Consider the following 19,411-nt stretch of genomic DNA (forward strand, 5'->3'; position numbering starts at 1 on the left):
AGGGTCAATCAGACTGGGTGCAGACTGAGGGCGGGCAAGCCAGAGCAAGACAGGCAGCTCACACAGCTCAGACCAGAGGGGGAGGGGTACAATCTCTGCCGTTTCTGCAAAAAGACTTTTTCCCCACTGTGGATACTCCATCTTGGCAGCAAGCCAGGAGCAGCAGAGAGGGTGTAAACACCAGAGGTAAAGATTAAAACCCCGTAAAGCCAGCATCTCTCAGAACCCGGCCACCCCCAACCCCTACCTGGACTGACTCAGCGCATTCTCAGAGCCTCAGAGCCCAGACTCAGTACAGTCATTGCTGTTCTGTTAGTGGCTCTCTGCTGCCCTCCCCCCCAGTCTGTAGAGGAAGCCCATTAATACCATCCAGCCCCATCCCCCCCAAAACGGACCAATTGTTTCTCTTGTCAATTTGTTTTCTTCAATTCCTACTCTGACAAAATGAACAAAAAATTCAAAAGGACTCCAACCATTGACAGCTGCTGTATATGGAGAGAGCAGACTTCAAACACTGAGGAGACTAAAAACAGACTGTCCCCAGAAGAATCCCCTAAGAGGGATATGAGCTGCTCCTCAATACAAAAGAACCTCATAGAGGAAATCACAAAGGCTCTCACAAGAGAGCTAGAAGAGAAATGGGAAAAGGAAAGGGAAGCTTGGCAAGAGAGCCTGGGGAAGTCATCCCAAGCATTTAAAGACAGAGTGGATAAAGAAATCAAATCATGGAGAAACAAAATTAGTGAATTGGAAAAGGTAAACAGCTCCAAGGAAAACAGGATTAGTGAGCTGGAAAAGGTAAACAACTCCAAGGAAAACAGGACTAGTGAGCTACAAAAAGAAAACAGCTCTCTAAAAAATAAAATGGATAAAATGGAAAAAAATTCCATAGAAGAAAAAAACTCAATTGGACAATTACAAAAAGATATAAAAAAGTGAGTGAAGAAAATACATCATTGAAAATTAGACTCGAACAAGTAGAAATGAATGACTCAAGGAGAAACAAGGAGGTAGTCAAGCAAAACCAGAGAAATGAAACAATTGAAAAGAATGTCAAGTACCTTATTAGAAAGATAACAGACCTGGAAAACAGATCCAGGAGAGACAATTTGAGAATAATCGGACTCCCTGAAAAATGTGAGGAAAAAAAGAGCTTGGACACCATTTTCGAGGAAATTATCAGAGAGAACTGCCCAGACGTTCTGGAAACAGAGGGTAAAATAGACATTGAAAAAAATTCATCGATCACCTACTGAAAGGGACCCTAAAATCAAAACGCCAAGAAATATAGTGGCCAAGTTCAAGAACCATCAGACAAAGGAAAAGATATTGGAAGCTGCTAGAAAAAAGCAATTCAGATATGGAGGATCCACCATAAGGATAACCCAGGATCTAGCAGCGTCCACATTAAAAGAATGAAGGGCCTGGAACATGATATTCCAAAAGGCTAAGGAACTTGGTATGCAGCCAAGAATAACTTACCCAGCAAGAATGAGCATCGTTTTCCAGGGAAGAAGATGGACATTTAACAAAATAAATGAATTCCATCTATTCTTGATGAAAAAACCAGACCTCCATAAAAGGTTTGATCTTCAAATACAGAACTCAAGAGATTTCTAAAAAGGTAAAAAGAAATCTTGAGATCTATACTTCTGCCAATAAAATTATGTAGAGAACATATGTACAATTTGTCGTAGAAACTAGAGGTGGAAAGGAAATTATATCACAAAAAAGTGTAAAGTGGTGGTACTACATCTCATGAAGAGGCAAAGGTAACCTATTATATCTGAGAGAAAGAAAGGAGGGAGATGAACATAGTGTGTATCAATAGACATATTCAATTTATGGTGAAACTTCTTCCACTTCATTGAAAAGGAAGAAGGAAGGAGTAAGCTAAGGGGAAGGGAATTCAGAAATTTCGAGGAAAAGGGGTAAAATAAGGGGAGGAACTTTAAGGTAGGGGAGTGATCCTAAAAAGGGAGGGCTGTGAAAAGCAAGTGGTGTTCACAAGTTTAATACTGGGTAGGGGGGTAAGAGGGAAAGAAAGGAGAAAAGCATAAGCAGGGGTTAATAGGATGGCAAGCAATATAGAATTAGTCCTTCTAACCATAAATGTGAATGGGGCAAACTGCCTCATAAAGAGGAAGCAGTTAGCAGACTGGATTAAAAGTCAGAATCCTACTATCTGTTGTTTACAGGAAACACACCTAAAACAGGGTGAGACATTCAAACTAAAAGTAAAAGGGTGGAGCAGAATCTATTATGCTTCAGGCAAAACCAAAAAAGCAGGAGTAGCCATCCTCATCTCAGATCAAGCAAAAACAAAAATTGATCTAATTAAAAGAGATAAGGAAGGGCATTATATCCTGCTAAAGGGCAGCATCAATAATGAAGCAGTATCAATATTAAACATATATGCACCAAGTGGTGCAGCATCTAAATTCCTGAAAGAGAAATTGAGAGCTGCAAGAAGAAATAGACAGCAAAACTATAATAGTGGGAGATCTCATCCTTGCACTCTCAGAATTAGATAAATCAAACCACAAAATAAATAAGAAAGAAGTCAAAGAGGTAAATAGAATACTAGAAAAGTTTGATATGATAGATCTTTGGCGAAAGATAAATGGAGACAGAAAGGAGTATACTTTCTTCTCAGCAGTTCATGAAACCTATACAAAAAATTGATCATATACTAGGGCATAAAAACCTCAAAATCAAATGCAGTAAGGCAGAAATAGTAAATGCATCCTTTTCAGACCATAATGCAATCAAAATTACATTTAATAAAAAGCCAGGGGAAAATAGACCAAAAAATAATTGGAAACTAAATAATCTTATACTAAAGAATGATTGGGTAAAACACCAAATCATAGACATAATTAATAACTTCACCCAAGAAAATGACAATAATGAGACATCATACCAAAATGTGTGGGATACAGCCAAAGCAGTAATAAGGGGAAGTTTTATATATCTCTACAGGCCTACTTGCATAAAATAGAGAAAGAGAGGGCCAACGAATTGGGCTTACAACTAAAATTGCTAGAAAAGGAACAAATTAAAAACCCCCAGACAAACACAAAACTTGAAATTCAAAAAATAAAAGGTGAGATTAATAAAATTGAAAGTAAAAAAACTATTGAATTAATTAATAAAACTAAGAGTTGGTTCTATGAAAAACCAACAAAATAGACAAACCCTTAGTAAATCTGATTAAAAAAAGGAAAGAGAAAAAGCAAATTGTTAGTCTTGAAAATGAAAAGAGAGGACTCACCACTAATGAAGAGGAAATTAGAACAATAGTTAGGAGCTACTTTGCTCAACTTCATGCCAATAAATTCAATAACTTAAATGAAATGGAAGAATACCTTCAAAAATATTGCTTGCCCAGATTAACAGAGGAAGAAGTAAGTAGTCTAAATAGTCCCATCTCAGAATAAGACACAGACCAAGCTATTAACCAACTTCCTAAGAAAAAGTCCCCAGGACCAGATGGATTTACATGTGAATTCTACCAAACATTTAAAGAACAAGTAACTCCAATGCTATGTAAACTATTTGAAAAGATAGGGATTGAAGGAGTCCTACTAAATTCCTTTTATCACACAGACTGATACCTAAACCAGGTCGATCGAAAACTGAGAAAGAAAACTCTAGACGACTCTCCTTAATGAATATTGATGTTAAAATCTTAAATAAGACATTAGCAAAAAGACTTCAGAAAATTATCCCTAGGATAATACACTATGATCAAGTAGGATTTAAACCAGGAATGCAGCGCTGGTTTAATATTAGGAAAACTATTAGTATAATTGACCATATTAATAATCAAATTAATAAAAACCATATGATCATCTCAATAGATGCAGAAAAAGCATTTGATAAAATCCAACATCCATTCCTACTAAAAACGCTTGAGAGTATAGGAATAAATGGACTATTCCTTAAAATAATAAGGAGCATATATTTAAAACCTTCAGTAAACATCATATGTAATGGCCATAAACTAGAACCTTTCCCTATAAGATCAGGAGTGAAACAAGGTTGCCCACTATCACCATTACTATTCAATATAGTACTAGAAACTCTAGCCTCAGCAATAAGAGCCCAGAAAGAGATTCAAGGAATTAGAGTAGGAAATGAGGAAATCAAATTATCACTTTTCGCAGATGACATGATGGTCTACTTAGAGAACCCCAAAGACTCTGCTAAAAAGCTATTAAAAATAATTCAGAATTTTAGCAAAGTGGCAGGATACAAAATAAATCCACATAAATCCTCGGCATTTTTATACATTACCAACACAATCCAACAGCAAGAGATACAAAGAGAAATTCCATTCAAAATAACAGTCGATAGTATAAAATATTTGGGAATATATCTACCAAAGGAGAGTCAGGAATTATATTAGCAAAATTACAAAACACTTGCCACAAAAATAAAGTCAGATTTAAATAATTGGAAAGACATTCAGTGCTCTTGGATAGGCCAAGCGAATATAATTAAGATGACAATACTCCCTAAACTAATCTATTTATTTAGTGCTATACCAATCAGACTTCCAAGAAACTATTTTAATAACCTAGAAAAAATAACAACAGAATTCATATGGAACAACTAAAGGTTGAGAATTTCAAGGGAAGTAATGAAAAAAAAAATTAAGTGAAGGTGGTCTAGCTGTACCTGACCTAGAACTGTATTATAAAGCAACAGTCACCAAAACCATTTGGTATTGGCTAAGAAATAGACTAGTTGATCGGTGGCATAGGTTAGGTTCACAGGGCAAGATAGTGAATAAAAATAGCAATCTAGTGTTTGACAAACCCAAAGATCCCAACTTTTGGGATAAGAATTCATTATTTGACAAAAACTGCTGGGAAAAATGGAAATTAGTATGGCGGAAACTAGGCATGGACCCACATTTAACACCACATACTAAGATAAGATCAAAATGGGTCCAAGATTTAGGCATAAAGAACGAAATCATAAATAAATTGGAGGAACATGGGATGGTTTACCTCTCAAACTTGTGGAGGAGGAAGGAGTTTGTGTCCAAGGGAGAACTAGAGATTATTATTGATCACAAAATAGAAAATTTTGATTACACCAAATTAAAAAGTTTCTGCTCAAACAAAACTAATGCAAACAAGATTAGAAGGGAAGTAACAAATTGGGAAAACATTTTTACAGTTAAAGGTTCTGATAAAGGCCTCATCTCCAAAATATACAGAGAATTGACTTTAATTTATAAGAAATCAAGCCATTCTCCAATTGATAAATGGTCAAAGGATATGAACAGACAATTCTCAGATGATGAAATTAAAACTATTTCCACTCATATGAAAGAGTGTTCCAAATCGGTATTGATCAGAGAAATGCAAATTAAGACAACTCTGAGATATCATTACACACCTGTCAGATTGGCTAAAAGGACAGGAACAAATAACGATGAATGTTGGAGGGGCTGTGGGAAAACTGGGACACTGATGCATTGTTGGTGGAGTTGTGAAAGAATCCAACCATTCTGGAGAGCAATCTGGAATTATGCCCAAAAAGTTATCAAAATGTGCATACCCTTTGACCCTGCAGTGCTACTCCTGGGCTTATATCCCAAGGAAATACTAAAGAAAGGAAAGGGACCTGTATGCGCCAAAATGTTTGTGGCAGCCCTTTTCATAGTGGCCAGAAACTGGAAAATGAATGGATGTCCATCAATTGGAGAATGGTTGGATAAATTATGGTATATGAATGTTATGGAATATTATTGTTCTGTAAGAAATGACCAACAGGAGAAATACAGAGAGGCTTGGAGAGATTTACATCAACTGATGCTAAGTGAAACGAGCAGAACCAGAAGATCATTATACACTTCAACAATGATACTGTATGAGGATGTATTCTGATGGAAGTGGATATCTTCAACATAGAAAAGAACTAATCCAATTCCAATTGATTAATGATGGACAGAATCAGCTACATCAGGAAAGGAACACTGGAAATGAGTGTAAACTGTTATTTTTACCTTCTGAATCCAATTCTTCCTGTGCAACAAGAAATTCGGTTCTACACTCATATATTGAATCTAGAATATATTGTAATATATTTAACATGTATAAGACTGCCTGCCATCTGGGGCAGGGGGATGGGGGAGGAAGGGAAAAAAATCTGAACAGAAGTAAGTGCAAGGGATAATGTTGTAAAAAATTACCCATGCATATGTACTGTCAAAAAAAAGTTATAATTATAAAATAAAATAAAAATTAAATAAACAAAAAAAAGAAAAAAATTTCTTGTCTTTATCTGACTGTCCATTAATAAAGAAAAAATGTATTTGCATCTGTCATTCATGGGTAAAGGGAATTGGATATGCTTCTTTGTAAACCTTTTTGTAAATTAAAAAAAAAAAAGCTTTCATGTCTTTTTCTGGTTCAAGTCCAGGATAGATAATTTGTCTCTCATTACTGATAAGTTAGCAAACTTGACATCTTCCTCCTTTTTCTCATCTCTATCTTCCCTAAGACTCTTGACCTCCATTCACATCTTTTGGGCAAACCCCTATTTATTTTTTATTGAATTTTTATTTTTTATTTTTAAAACATATGCAAGGAAAATTTTTCAACATGGACCCTTGAAAAAACATGTTCAATTATTCCCAACTCCTCCCCACTCCCTTACCTGCATGGTGTGCAATCCAATATATGCTAAACATGGTTAAACACATGTTCATTCCAATATAGGCATTCACATTTATACAATGATCTTAATGCAAAAGACAAATGAAATAAAAAAAAATTTAAATGGGATAGAAAATAAAATACAAGCAAATCATAACCAAAAGTGTTAAAATGCTATGTTGTGGTCCACACTTAGTTCCCACAGTCCTCTCTCTGCGTGCAGGTGACTCTCATCATCACAGATCATTGGCTCAGGCCTGAATCACCTCATTGTTGAAAAAAGCCACCCATGTCCATCAGAATTGATCATCGTACAATCTTGTTGCTGCTGTGTCCAATCATCTTCTGGTTCTGCTCATTTCACTTAGCACCAGTTCATGTAAGTCTCTCCTGGCCTCTCTGACATCACCCTGCTGACTCTCAAACTTCCATTCAACTCTTACACCCTAGGTAGAAAGTCTAGTCTGTCTCTTTCGAAATCATCCTGTGAATCCAACTCAGTCAGTTTGTCAAGGCACTTGTAGATTTGTTGTGAAAGGGTTCCTTTCAGCCTCTATCATTCCCCTAGCAGTGCTGCAAATCAGCTTGAAAATAAGATGGAAAAGGGCTTGATTAAGTGGGCAATTTTCTCTCCCAATACCCAAAATCCCTGTACCCTCTATATATTCATTTGACACTGAAGCATATAGTGTCTTGTTATAAGTCTTCCCTTGCTACCCTTGATGTTTGATAATAAAAATGTCCTGGTGTTCCATTAATATGCCATGTTCCTTGTGAACCTAAGTTTCTTCACCTATGGGATGGGAATGGATAACAACACTTGCATTTATGAAGCATTCTGAGAAAAGCATTCTGTAAACTTTAAAGTTTTATGAAAATGTAAATGCTAGTTATTAATATGCTTATTTAAAGCACATCATTAGAGTTATTCAGGTTGATGTCTAAGAATCAGAAGACCTGACTTGAGATCTTAGTTCTGATTCTAACTATGAAAGCCTGAGGAAAGATCCAAAAAGCAACACAATTTCTACAACATCGTCTGCTCAGCTATAAACTGTGGATAATAAAGAGGATCCTATGCAAGACTGGTGGGAAGAGATAATCAGAGGGTAGATGTATAAATCCTTTGAAATCAAAAGTGAGGTGTGTCTAGGATCTTCATTTCAAGGTAGAGATTCTCACCAGGGTTTCAAAAACAAATACAATCCATCAAGTATCTTAAACATATGCAAAGCATCCTTGCTACTCTATAAAATCTTGGAAACTTAGAGTGAATGGGAAGGGACTTCATTACATTGGCCCATGTAGGCCAGTGCTCTCACCTTTTGAGAAGCATCTCCATTGCACTTGAATAACTTGCCTATGACCTTGACAAGCAAGTGAATTGCATTTAAGTAAGGGAGAGCCATCCAAGGTCACCAGCCTCACTATTTCCTCTGGATCCTTCTGGGTCCATTGCCCAAATGTAGATCAAGAGGATTGGAGATGGCCTTGGAGGAAAGCTTTGTTTTCCTGAGGCAGTTTGACCTGGAGTGGGGCATTGACGGGATTGTTTTCTCTTTCAGTGGGCCTTTGTTGCAATGGTCTCTTGTTGAGTTCCTTACATTGTTAGAGCTATTGTGACCCCACAGACAGTTTTTAACCAGAATGCAAATCCCCCAGCTGATTCATTAGGAATTGAGCTTGAGTTTTGCTCTAACTTTGCCCACCTTTTGGCAACATAATAGAGCTTTTTGCCTCTTGACTTGGAAAAAAGTGTGTCATTAGGATTAGGTAAAAATTGAGAAAAAGATGGCTTCTTTCACCTACTGAAGATCACTTTTTTTATTTAGATTTTTTTTCCACAGTATAGATGCATGAGCAATTTTTTTTATAACATTATCCCTTGTATTCATTTTTTCCAAATTATCCCCCCCGTCCCTCCATTCCCTCCCCTCGATGACAGGCAATCCCATACATTTTACATGTGTTACAATATAACCTAGATACAATATATGTGTGTAAATACCATTTTCTTGTTGCACATTAAGTATTACATTCCAAAGGTATAAGTAACTTGGGTAGATAGACAGTAGTGCTAACAATTTACATTCACTTCCCAGTGTTCCTTGTCTGGATGTAGTTATTTCTGTCCATCATTGATCAACTGGAAGTGAGTTGGATCTTCTTTATGTTGAAGATATCCACTTCCATCAGAATACATCTTCATACAGCATTGAAGTGTGCAGTGATCTTCTATTCATTTCACTCAGCATCAGTTGATGTAAGTCTCTCCAAGCCTCTCTGTATTCCTCCTGCTGGTCATTTCTTACAGAGCAATAATATTCCATAGCTTTCATATACCATAATTTACCCAACCATTCTCCAATCGATGGATATCCATTCATCTTCCAGTTTCTAGCTACAACAAAAAGAGCTGCCACAAACATTTTGGCACATACAGGTCCCTTTCCGCTCTTTAGTATTTCTTTGGGATATAAGCAAGCCCAATAACAGCAATGCTGGGTCAAAAGGTATGAACAGTTTGATAACTTTTTGGGCCTAGTTCCAAATTGCTCTCCAGAATGGCTGGATTCTTTCACAACTCCACCAACAATGCATCAGTGTCCCAGTTTTCCCACATCCCCTCCAACATTCATCATAGTTTGTTCCTGTCATCTTAGCCAATCTGACAGGTGTGTAGTGGTATCTCAGAGTTGTCTTAATTTGCATTTCTCTGATCAGTAGTGATTTGGAACACTTTCATATGAGTGGATATAGTTTCAATTTTATCATCTGAGAATTGTCTGTTCATATCCTTTGACCATTTATCAATTGGAGAATGGTTTGTTTTCTTATGAATTAGGGTCAGTTCTCTATTTTGGAAATGAGACCTTTGTCAAAACCTTTACCTTTAAAAATATTTTCCCAATTTGTTACTTCCCTTCTGATCTTGTTTGCATTAGTATTGTTTGTACAGAAACATTTTAGTTTGATGTAATCAAAATCTATTTTGTGATCAATAATGATCTCTAGTTCTCCTCTGGTCATAAATTCCTTCCTCCTCCACAGGTCTGAGAGGTAGACTATTTTCTGTTTCTCTAATCTATTTATGATCTCATTCTTTATGCCTAAATCATGGACCCATTTTGATCTTATCTTGGTATATGGTGTTAAGTGTGGATCCATATCTAATCTCTGCCATACTAATTTCCAGTTTTCCCAACAGTTTTTCCCAAATAATGAATTTTTATCCCTAATGTTGGTATCTTTGGGTTTGTCAAAGACTAGATTGCTATAGATGTACCCTTTTTTGTCCTTTGTATCTAATCTGTTCCACGGATCTACCGGTCTATTTCTTAGCCAATACCAAATGGTTTTGGTGACTGCTGCTATATAATATAGCTTTAGATCAGGTACACTTAGACCACCTTCCTCTGACTTATTTTCATTAATCCCCATGCAATTCTTGACCTTTTATTCTTCCATATGAATTTTGTTATTTTTTCTAGGTCATTAAAATAGTTTCTTGGGAGTCTGATTGGTATAGCACTAAATAGATTAGTTTGGGGAGTATTGTCATCTTTATTATATTCGCTCGGCCTATCCAAGAGCACTGAATGTCTTTCCAATGATTTAAATCTGACTTTATTTTTGTGGCAAGTGTTTTGTAATTTTGCTAATATAATTCCTGACTATTCTTTGGTAGATGGATTCCCAAATACTTTATACTCTCAACCTTTGTTTGGAATGGAATTTCTCTTTGTATCTCTTGCTGTTGCATTTTGTTGGTGACATATAAAAATGCTGAGGATTTATGTGGATTTATTTTGTATCCTGCCAATTTGCTAAAATTCTGAATTATTTTTAATAGCTTTTTAGCAGAGTCTTTGGGGTTCTCTAAGTATACCATCATGTCATCTGCAAAGAGTGATAGTTTGATTTCCTCATTTCCTACTCTAATTCCTTGAATCTCTTTCTCAGCTCTTATTGCCAAGGCTAGACTTTCTAGTACTATATTGAATAGTAATGTTGATAGTGGGCAACCTTGTTTCACTCCTGATCTTACTGGGAAAGGTTGCAGTTTATTTCTATTGCATATTATGCTGACTGACGGTCGTAAATATATGCTCCTGATTATTCTAAGGAATAGTCCATTTCTTCCTACTCTCAAGAGTTTTTAGTAGGAATGGATGTTGGATTTTGTCAAATGCTTTTTCTGCACCTATTGAGATGATCATATGGTTTTTATTAATTTGATTATTAATATGGTCAATTATACTAATAGTTTTCCTAATATTAAACCAGCCCTGCATTCCTGGTATAAATCCTACTTGATCATAGTGTATTATCCTGGGGATAATTTTCTGAAGTCTTTTTGCTAATGTCTTATTTAAGATTTTAACATCAATATGCATTAAGGAGAGTCGTCTAGAGTTTTCTTTCTCAGTTTTTGATCGACCTGGTTTAGGTATCAGTCTGTGTGATAAAAGGAATTTAGTAGGACTCCTTCAATCCCTATCTTTTCAAATAGTTTATATAGCATTGGAGTTAGTTATTCTTTAAATGTTTGGTAGAATTCACATGTAAATCCATCTGGTCCTGGGGATTTTTTCCTAGGGAGTTGGTTAACAGCTTGTTCTATTTCTTTTTCTGAGATGGGACTATTTTGACTACTTACTCCTTCCTCTGTTAATCTGGGCAAGCTATCTTTTTTGAAGGTATTCTTCCATTTCATTTAAGTTATTGAATTTATTGGCATACAGTTGAGTAAAGTAGCTCCTAACTATTGTTCTAATTTCCTCCTCTTTAGTGGTGAGTTCTCTCTTTTCATTTTCAAGACTAACAATTTGCTTTTTATCTTTCCTTTTTTTTAATCAGGTTTACTAAGGGTTTGTCTATTTTGTTGGTTTTTCATAGAACCAACTCTTAGTTTTATTAATTAATTCAATAATTTTTTTGTTTTTTTGTTTTTTTACTTTCAATATTATTAATCTCACCTTTTAATTTTAGAATTTCAAGTTTTGTGTTTGTCTGGGGGTTTTTAATTTGTTCCTTTTCTAGCAATTTTAGTTGTAAGCCCAATTCGTTGGCCCTCTCTTTCTCTTTTTTATGCAAGTAGGCTTGTAGAGATATAAAGCTTCTCCTTATTACCGCTTTGGCGGTATCCCACACATTTTGGTATGATGTCTCATTATTGTCATTTTCTTGGGTGAAGTTATTAATTATGTCTATGATTTGGTGTTTTACCCAATCATTCTTTAGTATAAGATTATTTAGTTTCCAATTATTTTTTGGTCTATTTTCCCCTGGCTTTTTATTAAATATAATTTTAATTGCATTGTGGTCTGAAAAGAATGCATTTACTATTTCTGCCTTATTGCATTTGATTTTGAGGTTTTTATGTCCTAGTATATGGTCAATTTTTGTATAGGTTTCATGAACTGCTGAGAAGAAAGTATACTCCTTTCTGTCTCCATTTAGCTTTTGCCAAAGATCTATCATATCAAACTTTTCTAGTATTCTATTTACCTGTTTGACTTCTTATTTATTTTGTGGTTTGTTTTATCTAATTCTGAGAGTGCAAGGTTGAGATCTCCCACTATTATAGTTTTGCTGTCTATTTCTTCTTGCAGCTCTCTTAATTTCTCTTTTAAGAATGTAGATGCTGCACCACTTGGTGGGTATATGTTTAATATTGATACTGCTTCATTATTGATGCTACCCTTTAGTAGGATATAATGCCCTTCCTTATCTCTTTTAATTAGATCATTTTTTTTTTTTTTTTTGCTTGATCTGAGATGAGGATGGTACCCCTGCTTTTTTGGCTTTGCCTGAAGCATAATAGATTCTGCTCCACCCTTTTACTTTTAGTTTGAATGTATCACTTTGTTTCAGGTGTGTTTCCTGTAAACAACATATAGTAGGATTCTGACTTTTGATCCAATCTGCTAACTGCTACCTCTTTATGAGGGAGTTTACCCCATTCACATTTATGGTTAGAATGACTAATTCTATCTTGCTTGCCATCCTGTTAAGCCCTGCTTATGCTTTTCTCCTTTCCTTCCCTCTTACCCCTCTACCCAGTATTAAACTTGTGAACACCACTTGCTTTTCACCGCCCTCCCTTTTTAGTATCTCTCCCCTACCTTAAAGTTACTTCCCTTATTTTACCCTTTTTCCTCACAGTTTCTGCATTCCCTTCCCCTTAGCTTACTCCTTCCCTCTCACTTTTCAATGATGTGGAAGAAGTTTCACCATAAATCGAATATGTCTATTGATACACACTAGCTCATCTCCCTCCTTTCTTTCTCTCACATATAATAGGTTACCTTTGCCTCTTCATGAGATGTATGTAGTACCATCACTTTACACTTTTTTATGATATAATTTCCTTTCCACCTCTAGTTTCTAGGACAAATTGCACATATGTGCTCTACATAATTTTTTTGGCAGAAGTATAGTTCTCAAGATTTCTTTTTACCCTTTTAGAAATCTCTTGAGTTCTGTATTTGAAGATCAAACCTTTTATGGAGGTCTGGTTTTTTTCATCAAGAATAGATGGAATTCATTTATTTTGTTAAATGTCCATCTTCTTCCCTGGAAAACGATGCTCATTCTTGCTGGGTAAGTTATTCTTGGCTGCATACCAAGTTCCTTAGCCTTTTGGAATATCATGTTCAAGGCCCATCGTTCTTTTAATGTGGACGCTGCTAGATCCTGGGTTATCCTTATTGTGGCTCCTCCATATCTGAATTGCTTTTTTCTAGCAGCTTCCAGTATTTTATCCTTTGTCTGATGGTCCTTGAACTTGGCCACTATATTTCTTGGCGTTTTGATTTTAGGGTCCCTTTCAGTAGGTGATCGATGAATTTTTTCAATGTCTATTTTACCCTCTGTTTCCAAAACATCTGGGCAGTTCTCTTTAATAATTTCCTCGAAAATAGTGTCCAAGCTCTTTTTTTCCTCATATTTTTCAGGGAGTCCGATTATTCTCAAATTGTCTCTCCTGGATCTGTTTTCCAGGTCTGTTTTCTTCTAATAAGGTACTTGACATTCTTTTCAATTGTTTCATTTCTCTGGGTTTGCTTGACTACCTCCTGGTTTCTCCTTGAGTCATTCATTTCTACTTGTTCGAGTCTAATTTTCAATGATGTATTTTCTTCACTCACTTTTTTATATCTTTTTGTAATTGTCCAATTGAGTTTTTTTCTTCTATGGAATTTTTTTTCCATTTTATCCATTTTATTTTTTAGAGAGCTGTTTTCTTTTTGTAGCTCACTAGTCCTGTTTTCCTTGGAGTTGTTTACCTTTTCCAGCTCACTAATCCTGTTTTCCTTGGAGTTGTTTACCTTTTCCAATTCACTAATTTTGTTTCTCCATGATTTGATTTCTTTATCCACTCTGTCTTTAAATGCTTGGGATGACTTCTCCAGGCTCTCTTGCCAAGCTTCCCATTTCTCTTCTCTCTTGTGAGAGCCTTTTGGATTTCCTCTATGAGATTCTTTTGTATTGAGAAGCAGCTCATATCCCCCTTAGGGGATTCCTCTGGGGACAATCTGCTTTTAGTCTCCTCAGTGTTTGAAGTCTGCTCTCTCCATATACAGCAGCTGTCAATGGTTGGAGCCCTTTTGAATTTTTTGTTCATTTTGTCAGAGCGGGAATCGAAGAAAACAAATTGACAAGAGAAACAATTGGTCCCCAACAATTGGTTGGGGATGGGGCTGGATGGTATTAATGGGCTTCGTCTACAGACTGGGGATGGAGGGCAGCAGAGAGCCACTAACAGAACATCCATGGCTGTGCTGAGTCTGGGCTCTGAGGCTCTGAGAATGCGCTGAGTCAGTCCAGGTGGGGGTTGGGGGTGGCCGGGTTCTGAGAGATGCTGGCTTTACAGGGTTTTAATCTTCACCTCTGGTGTTTACACCCTCTCCACTCTCCTGGCTTGCTGCCAAGATAAGAGTATCCACCCTGGGGTTGTGTGAGCTGCCTGTGCCTCTCTGGCTTGCCTGCCCTCAGTCTGTGCCCAGTCTGTTTGACCCTCCCCGGAGCAAACACAGATCTTCTCTGGCGAATTTCAAGGATGTCTTCTGTTGGTGATTATTTGTGGGTTTCTTTCTCGGTCAAGCATTAACTCCGAGGCTTGTCATGAAGTAAGTTCTGAGAGAAAACGCAGAGCTCAAGCAGCTGTCTGCCTCCACGCCGCCATCTTGGCCGGAAGTCCCCCAGCTATCTTCAATAACCCAGGATGGTTGACCTGGGGTTTGAACTGTTAATCCCAGAGAAATGCAATTTTCATGATATAGATATTTCTCTCTCCTCTTCCCCTTGCCCTTTTTAGAGATTCTCTTTCCATCAATGATTGTATTCACTTATCTATGTACATATTGCAAATCTCCCAATAAAATATAAGATCCTCAAAGGCAGGAAGGAAATAAAGAGACTGAATGGGATCAGGGGAAGGTTTCTCAGAGGCTCTAGGACTTTAGGCCCAAGTTTCAGGACATCACATGACTCTTATTCTCAGAGGATTATAGGGCAGAAAAGGTCAGACCTTAGGCCTAAGTTTCAGGAAGTCCCATGAGTTCTAGGAAAGAGACATTACTGGTCATTGGTCAGTGGTTCTATCCATTCACTGAACCCAAATCTTTTCCTGTTTAATCCGACTCCTCTTTCTGGCCTGGGGCCTCATGCCATGCCGGGCTGTTCCCTTTATGTGCTGGGACGTCTCCTTGCATAGAATCCATGCTTTGTTTGCATCTGGAGATGCCTTCAGAGTAGCCCATCTGAGTCAGGGGGTCCCACAGATTCCTATTTTTTTTCCTTTGTTCTGGTTTTTTGCCCCAGAATTAGATTTTTGTCTTCCACAATCTGAGAAATGTGGTTTAGTACATAAGAGTTGTAATTATTTCACTTAGATTGCTTGCTGTCTTGGGAAGAATGGGGTTAAAGGAGGGAAGGAGAAACACTGGGATCACACATATTGACAAAATGGAATGTTGAATTCTCTACATTTGGAAAAATACTCATTTCAAGATTAAAAATAATTTTTAAATATACTATATGAAATTTTTCCAAAGTAAACTCTCTCTTCTTCCCTCTTCTTTCTCTCCTTTGCCTCCTCCCCTTCTATCTCAATTTTTTTCCCTCTTTTGGTCTTCCTTCCTTCCCTAAGTTGGTCTTGCTCCATGCTCCATGCTGTCCCTTTTTCTCCTTTCTACTGGCCCTCTCTCCACCCTCTCCTCTCAGAATCAGAACTCAGGAGATACCTTTTCAGTCTTTTACTGGAACTGCTGATGTGTCTTGTTCAATTCCAACTGTGGTTCCCACTTATATGAATTTTTTTTTGTTTCTTCAAAAATTTTCCCTTTGTGTTATGGGTTTCTAAATTTAGCATTAATATTCTGAGTGTTTTCCACAATGGATTTCATGAGATGGTATTGGAGGATTTTTTTACCTATTTGGACATTTTCTCCTCATGCCCTATCATTCCAGGACAATATTGCCAAATTATCTCTTTCATTACTGTGTTAAGGTTCTCTTTTTGGTCAAAATGTTCAGGTAGTCCATTTTTATCAATTTTCTGTTGCTAATCTATCCTCCAGATCTGTCTTTTAAGTTATATTTCACATTGTTCAATTTGTTTTCAATATTTACAATCTCTACTGAAATGTCTTGGTTATTCTTCCCTTCTATGGTTTGCTAATCTTTATTTTTCAAAGATTTATTTCCATCTTGAGATTCCTTTCCTCCTTTGCAGGTTGGTTTCCTTTTTTTTTTTTTCTATATGCTTTTAGTTTTTCTTGGAAGGAATTTTTTAGGTTACATTGTTCTCCATTTCATTTGATTTTTAAGTCCTTTTTTGAGTTGTACATATTTTCTTTGGTTGTGCAGGAATTGCACATTAGTCTTTGGGGTAAAAGCTTTTCTTTTCCTTAAATGTCCTCTTCTGAAGATGATGCCTTGTCTTCCCCTTTCCCATCATATATTTCAGTGGTGGGATGGTTCTTTGCAGGTGCGCGTTTTAAAAGGAGGAATGAGCTCTAAGCTCCTTTAATTGATGTGTGGTGAGAATGTTCCTAAAGCTTCCCTTCAGTGTTGCCCTGTGCCCAGGAACTCCCGAGATTCTGACCAGCAGCCCCAAAGCAAGAGCTCCCCTCGCCTGCAACTACCAGCAGCATCCCAGATCCATTGTCTCCGCACCCGCCAGGAGCTGGATCCTCACCAGGGCCACCTTCTCAGGTTCTCAGTGGCACAGCTGGACCTGGCTGCCATCTTAGGTAGCCCAGCTTCACTTAGGCCTCCAGGACTCAGACCCAAGTTGAAAAGAGAGTCTAGGAGATGAAAATGTCTGTGGTTCCTGTTGAGGCTGGAGCTTGGCAGGGAGTCCCATTTGTTATTTCTGTGGATTTTGTCTGAAGTGTTGCCACATTAGAGAGCTTCATCCGTAGCCTGATGATTTTGTTCACAGTCCTTTGAGTTGTGTATGAAGGACTCCCTGTGATGCTGTCTTTGATTTTAATGTCCCTAAGTTACGAATTTGTTCCATTTGTGGCGGGAAATCGGGAGAGCTCAGAAGACCTTCCTAGTTTCTGGCAGGGCGGAAATATTTTAAAAAGGACCAAAATTGACTTTTGTGCTCCCTAGAATGCTTGGGCTCTGTAGTTGGAGAAGGGTTTGCTTGGGAGGTCAAGGTTAATTTGCCAGCCTTTTTGCAAAGACTTTGGGCTTTGGAAGTGGATGCTGGGCAGGGTTCTTGGGGTGCTGGATGACATTGTCCCTGGGCCCAACTGCAGGAGGCTTCCAAGGGAAGTCTGGGGGCTGTCTTTGAGTCAGTTGGCAGAGCCGAGGATGCTTTACTCATCTTTCTCCATAGACGACAGGGTCTGGAAATAAATGCTGGGCCAGCTTCTTGGGGTGGCTGACATTGTCCTTGGGCCCAACTGCAGGAGGGTTCCGGGGGAAGTCTGGGGGCTGTCTTTGGCTCAGTGGGCAGAGCCGAGGTTGCTTTACTCATCTTTCTCCATAGACGACAGGGTCTGGAAATAAATGCCGGGCCAGCTTCTTGGGGTGGCTGACATTGTCCTTGGCCCCAACTGCAGGAGGGTTCCGGGGGAAGTCTGGGGGCTGTCTTTGAGTCAGTTGGCAGAGCCGAGGATGCTTTACTCATCTTTCTCCATAGACGACAGGGTCTGGAAATAAATGCTGGGCCAGCTTCTTGGGGTGGCTGACATTGTCCTTGGGCCCAACTGCAGGAGGCTTCCGAGGGAGCTCTGGGGGCTGTCTTTGACTCCGTGGCAAGCGAAAGAGGTCCTATCTTGCACTTCTTAAGAACACTAACTCCTTGGATGCCCCAGACTGGGCTGGTTTCCTGAGATGAGTGACCTTCTCCCTGCGCCCAGTTGAAGGAGGGTTCCAAGAGAACGCTGGAGGATACCATGGGGTCCTTAGGACGTGCTGGGCTTATTTTGTTGTCCCCCCTCCGAGGAGCTCTAACTTCTTTCAAAGTACCGGCTGGGCTGACTTGTCGAGGTGGAGGGCTTTTTCCCTGCCCGCAACTGAAGGACAGTTTGCAGAGATCTCTGGGGGTTGTCTCAGACTCAGTGGGAGGAGCCAGGCCTACTTTATTGGTCCTCTTCCAAAGAAGTACACTCACCCCTTGGATGAGACAGGCCGTGCTGTCTTCTTGGGGAAGAGGCCCATCTCCCTGTGCCCACTGGAAGGAAGATTGGGAGAGAGCTCCAGGAGAGTTCTTGGATTCAGTGGGAAGCTCCGGGCATTCTTTGCCTATTCTATTCCAAGGAGCACCGAGGACTTTGGTGGCCCACACTGAGTTCTCTTCTTGCTGTGGAGCATCATCTTCTGAGGAGAGTTCGGGCTCAGTTTCAGAAGATGTGTTCTCACATTCTGTAGCCAGCATCGAATACACTTTGGATTTCCTCTTTGGAATTGCACCTGCTGCTTGTCCAGGACAGGCCCGGGTGGCTTTTGGAAGCCTCTTGGGAGAACCAGGAGGGGTGGGTATAGGAGGAAAGGTGAACCTCGAACTAAACGAGGTTGTGGCCACAATGTCCTTTCCCTCCATTTTTGATGTGGCAGGAATACTGTCGTCCTGGCCCTCTAGGTCCGGCTCTTGCCCATTTTTTTTGGATGAGGGTGCACGGCGGTGAGGGGGACCTCGGAATAACAGCGATTTTGCCCTCTTGAGTATGCTCTTTTTCTCGTCCTGGCTCAAGTCTGTGAATGAAGGAGGGACCATATGAGCAAAGGGGAAGGAATCAGGAAAGAGATTGTGAGTGGGAAAGATTGCAGCAGCACAGGGATTATGATCTCCCAAGGGTGATTCCTGGTCTTTGGAGGGCAACTGGACCCTTAGCAACATGCTCTTCTTCATGGCATACTTGGAGGAAGCCCAAGAGACAATTTCCTTACTTCCAATTTTTGTGGCAACCCCATTATTTGAACAGAGTTGTTTGTGTGGAGTCACCTCCTTAGACTGGAAGTTCCTCCAGGCCAGGACCCACTTTGAGCCTTTCTTTATATATACCCAGTGCTTACTATGGAGCTTAGTGCACAGTAGATAAGGAATGTTTATTGACTGTGGCCTCTACTTATTCTTCCCTCTTGGCTTTTAAATTCTCTGCACTGTTTCTCACATTCCCATTCAGTCTAGTTTTACTAATTGAAGTGTAAAATTAATTACTCTTGTAAGTCCCAAAGTTCAAAAGTGAATGCATTTTTTTCTTTTTATTAAATTT

The 19,411-nt window shown here is 38.6% G+C and overlaps 1 protein-coding gene across 1 annotated transcript; it reads right to left on the bottom strand.

The window, feature by feature from the left end:
* Positions 1-16,511: 16,511 nt before the first annotated feature.
* LOC141550029 (uncharacterized) lies at positions 16,512-19,047 on the bottom strand. Its single transcript, XM_074280203.1, has 2 exons — positions 17,751-19,047; positions 16,512-17,596 (listed from the first exon to the last, which is right to left on the bottom strand). The coding sequence occupies exons 1-2, from the start codon at positions 19,045-19,047 to the stop codon at positions 17,514-17,516; spliced, it is 1,380 nt and encodes a 459-aa protein (XP_074136304.1). The 3' UTR covers positions 16,512-17,513.
* Positions 19,048-19,411: the final 364 nt, after the last annotated feature.

This window comes from Sminthopsis crassicaudata, chromosome 1 (genome assembly GCF_048593235.1).
Source record: "Sminthopsis crassicaudata isolate SCR6 chromosome 1, ASM4859323v1, whole genome shotgun sequence".
Lineage (NCBI taxonomy): Eukaryota > Metazoa > Chordata > Mammalia > Dasyuromorphia > Dasyuridae > Sminthopsis > Sminthopsis crassicaudata.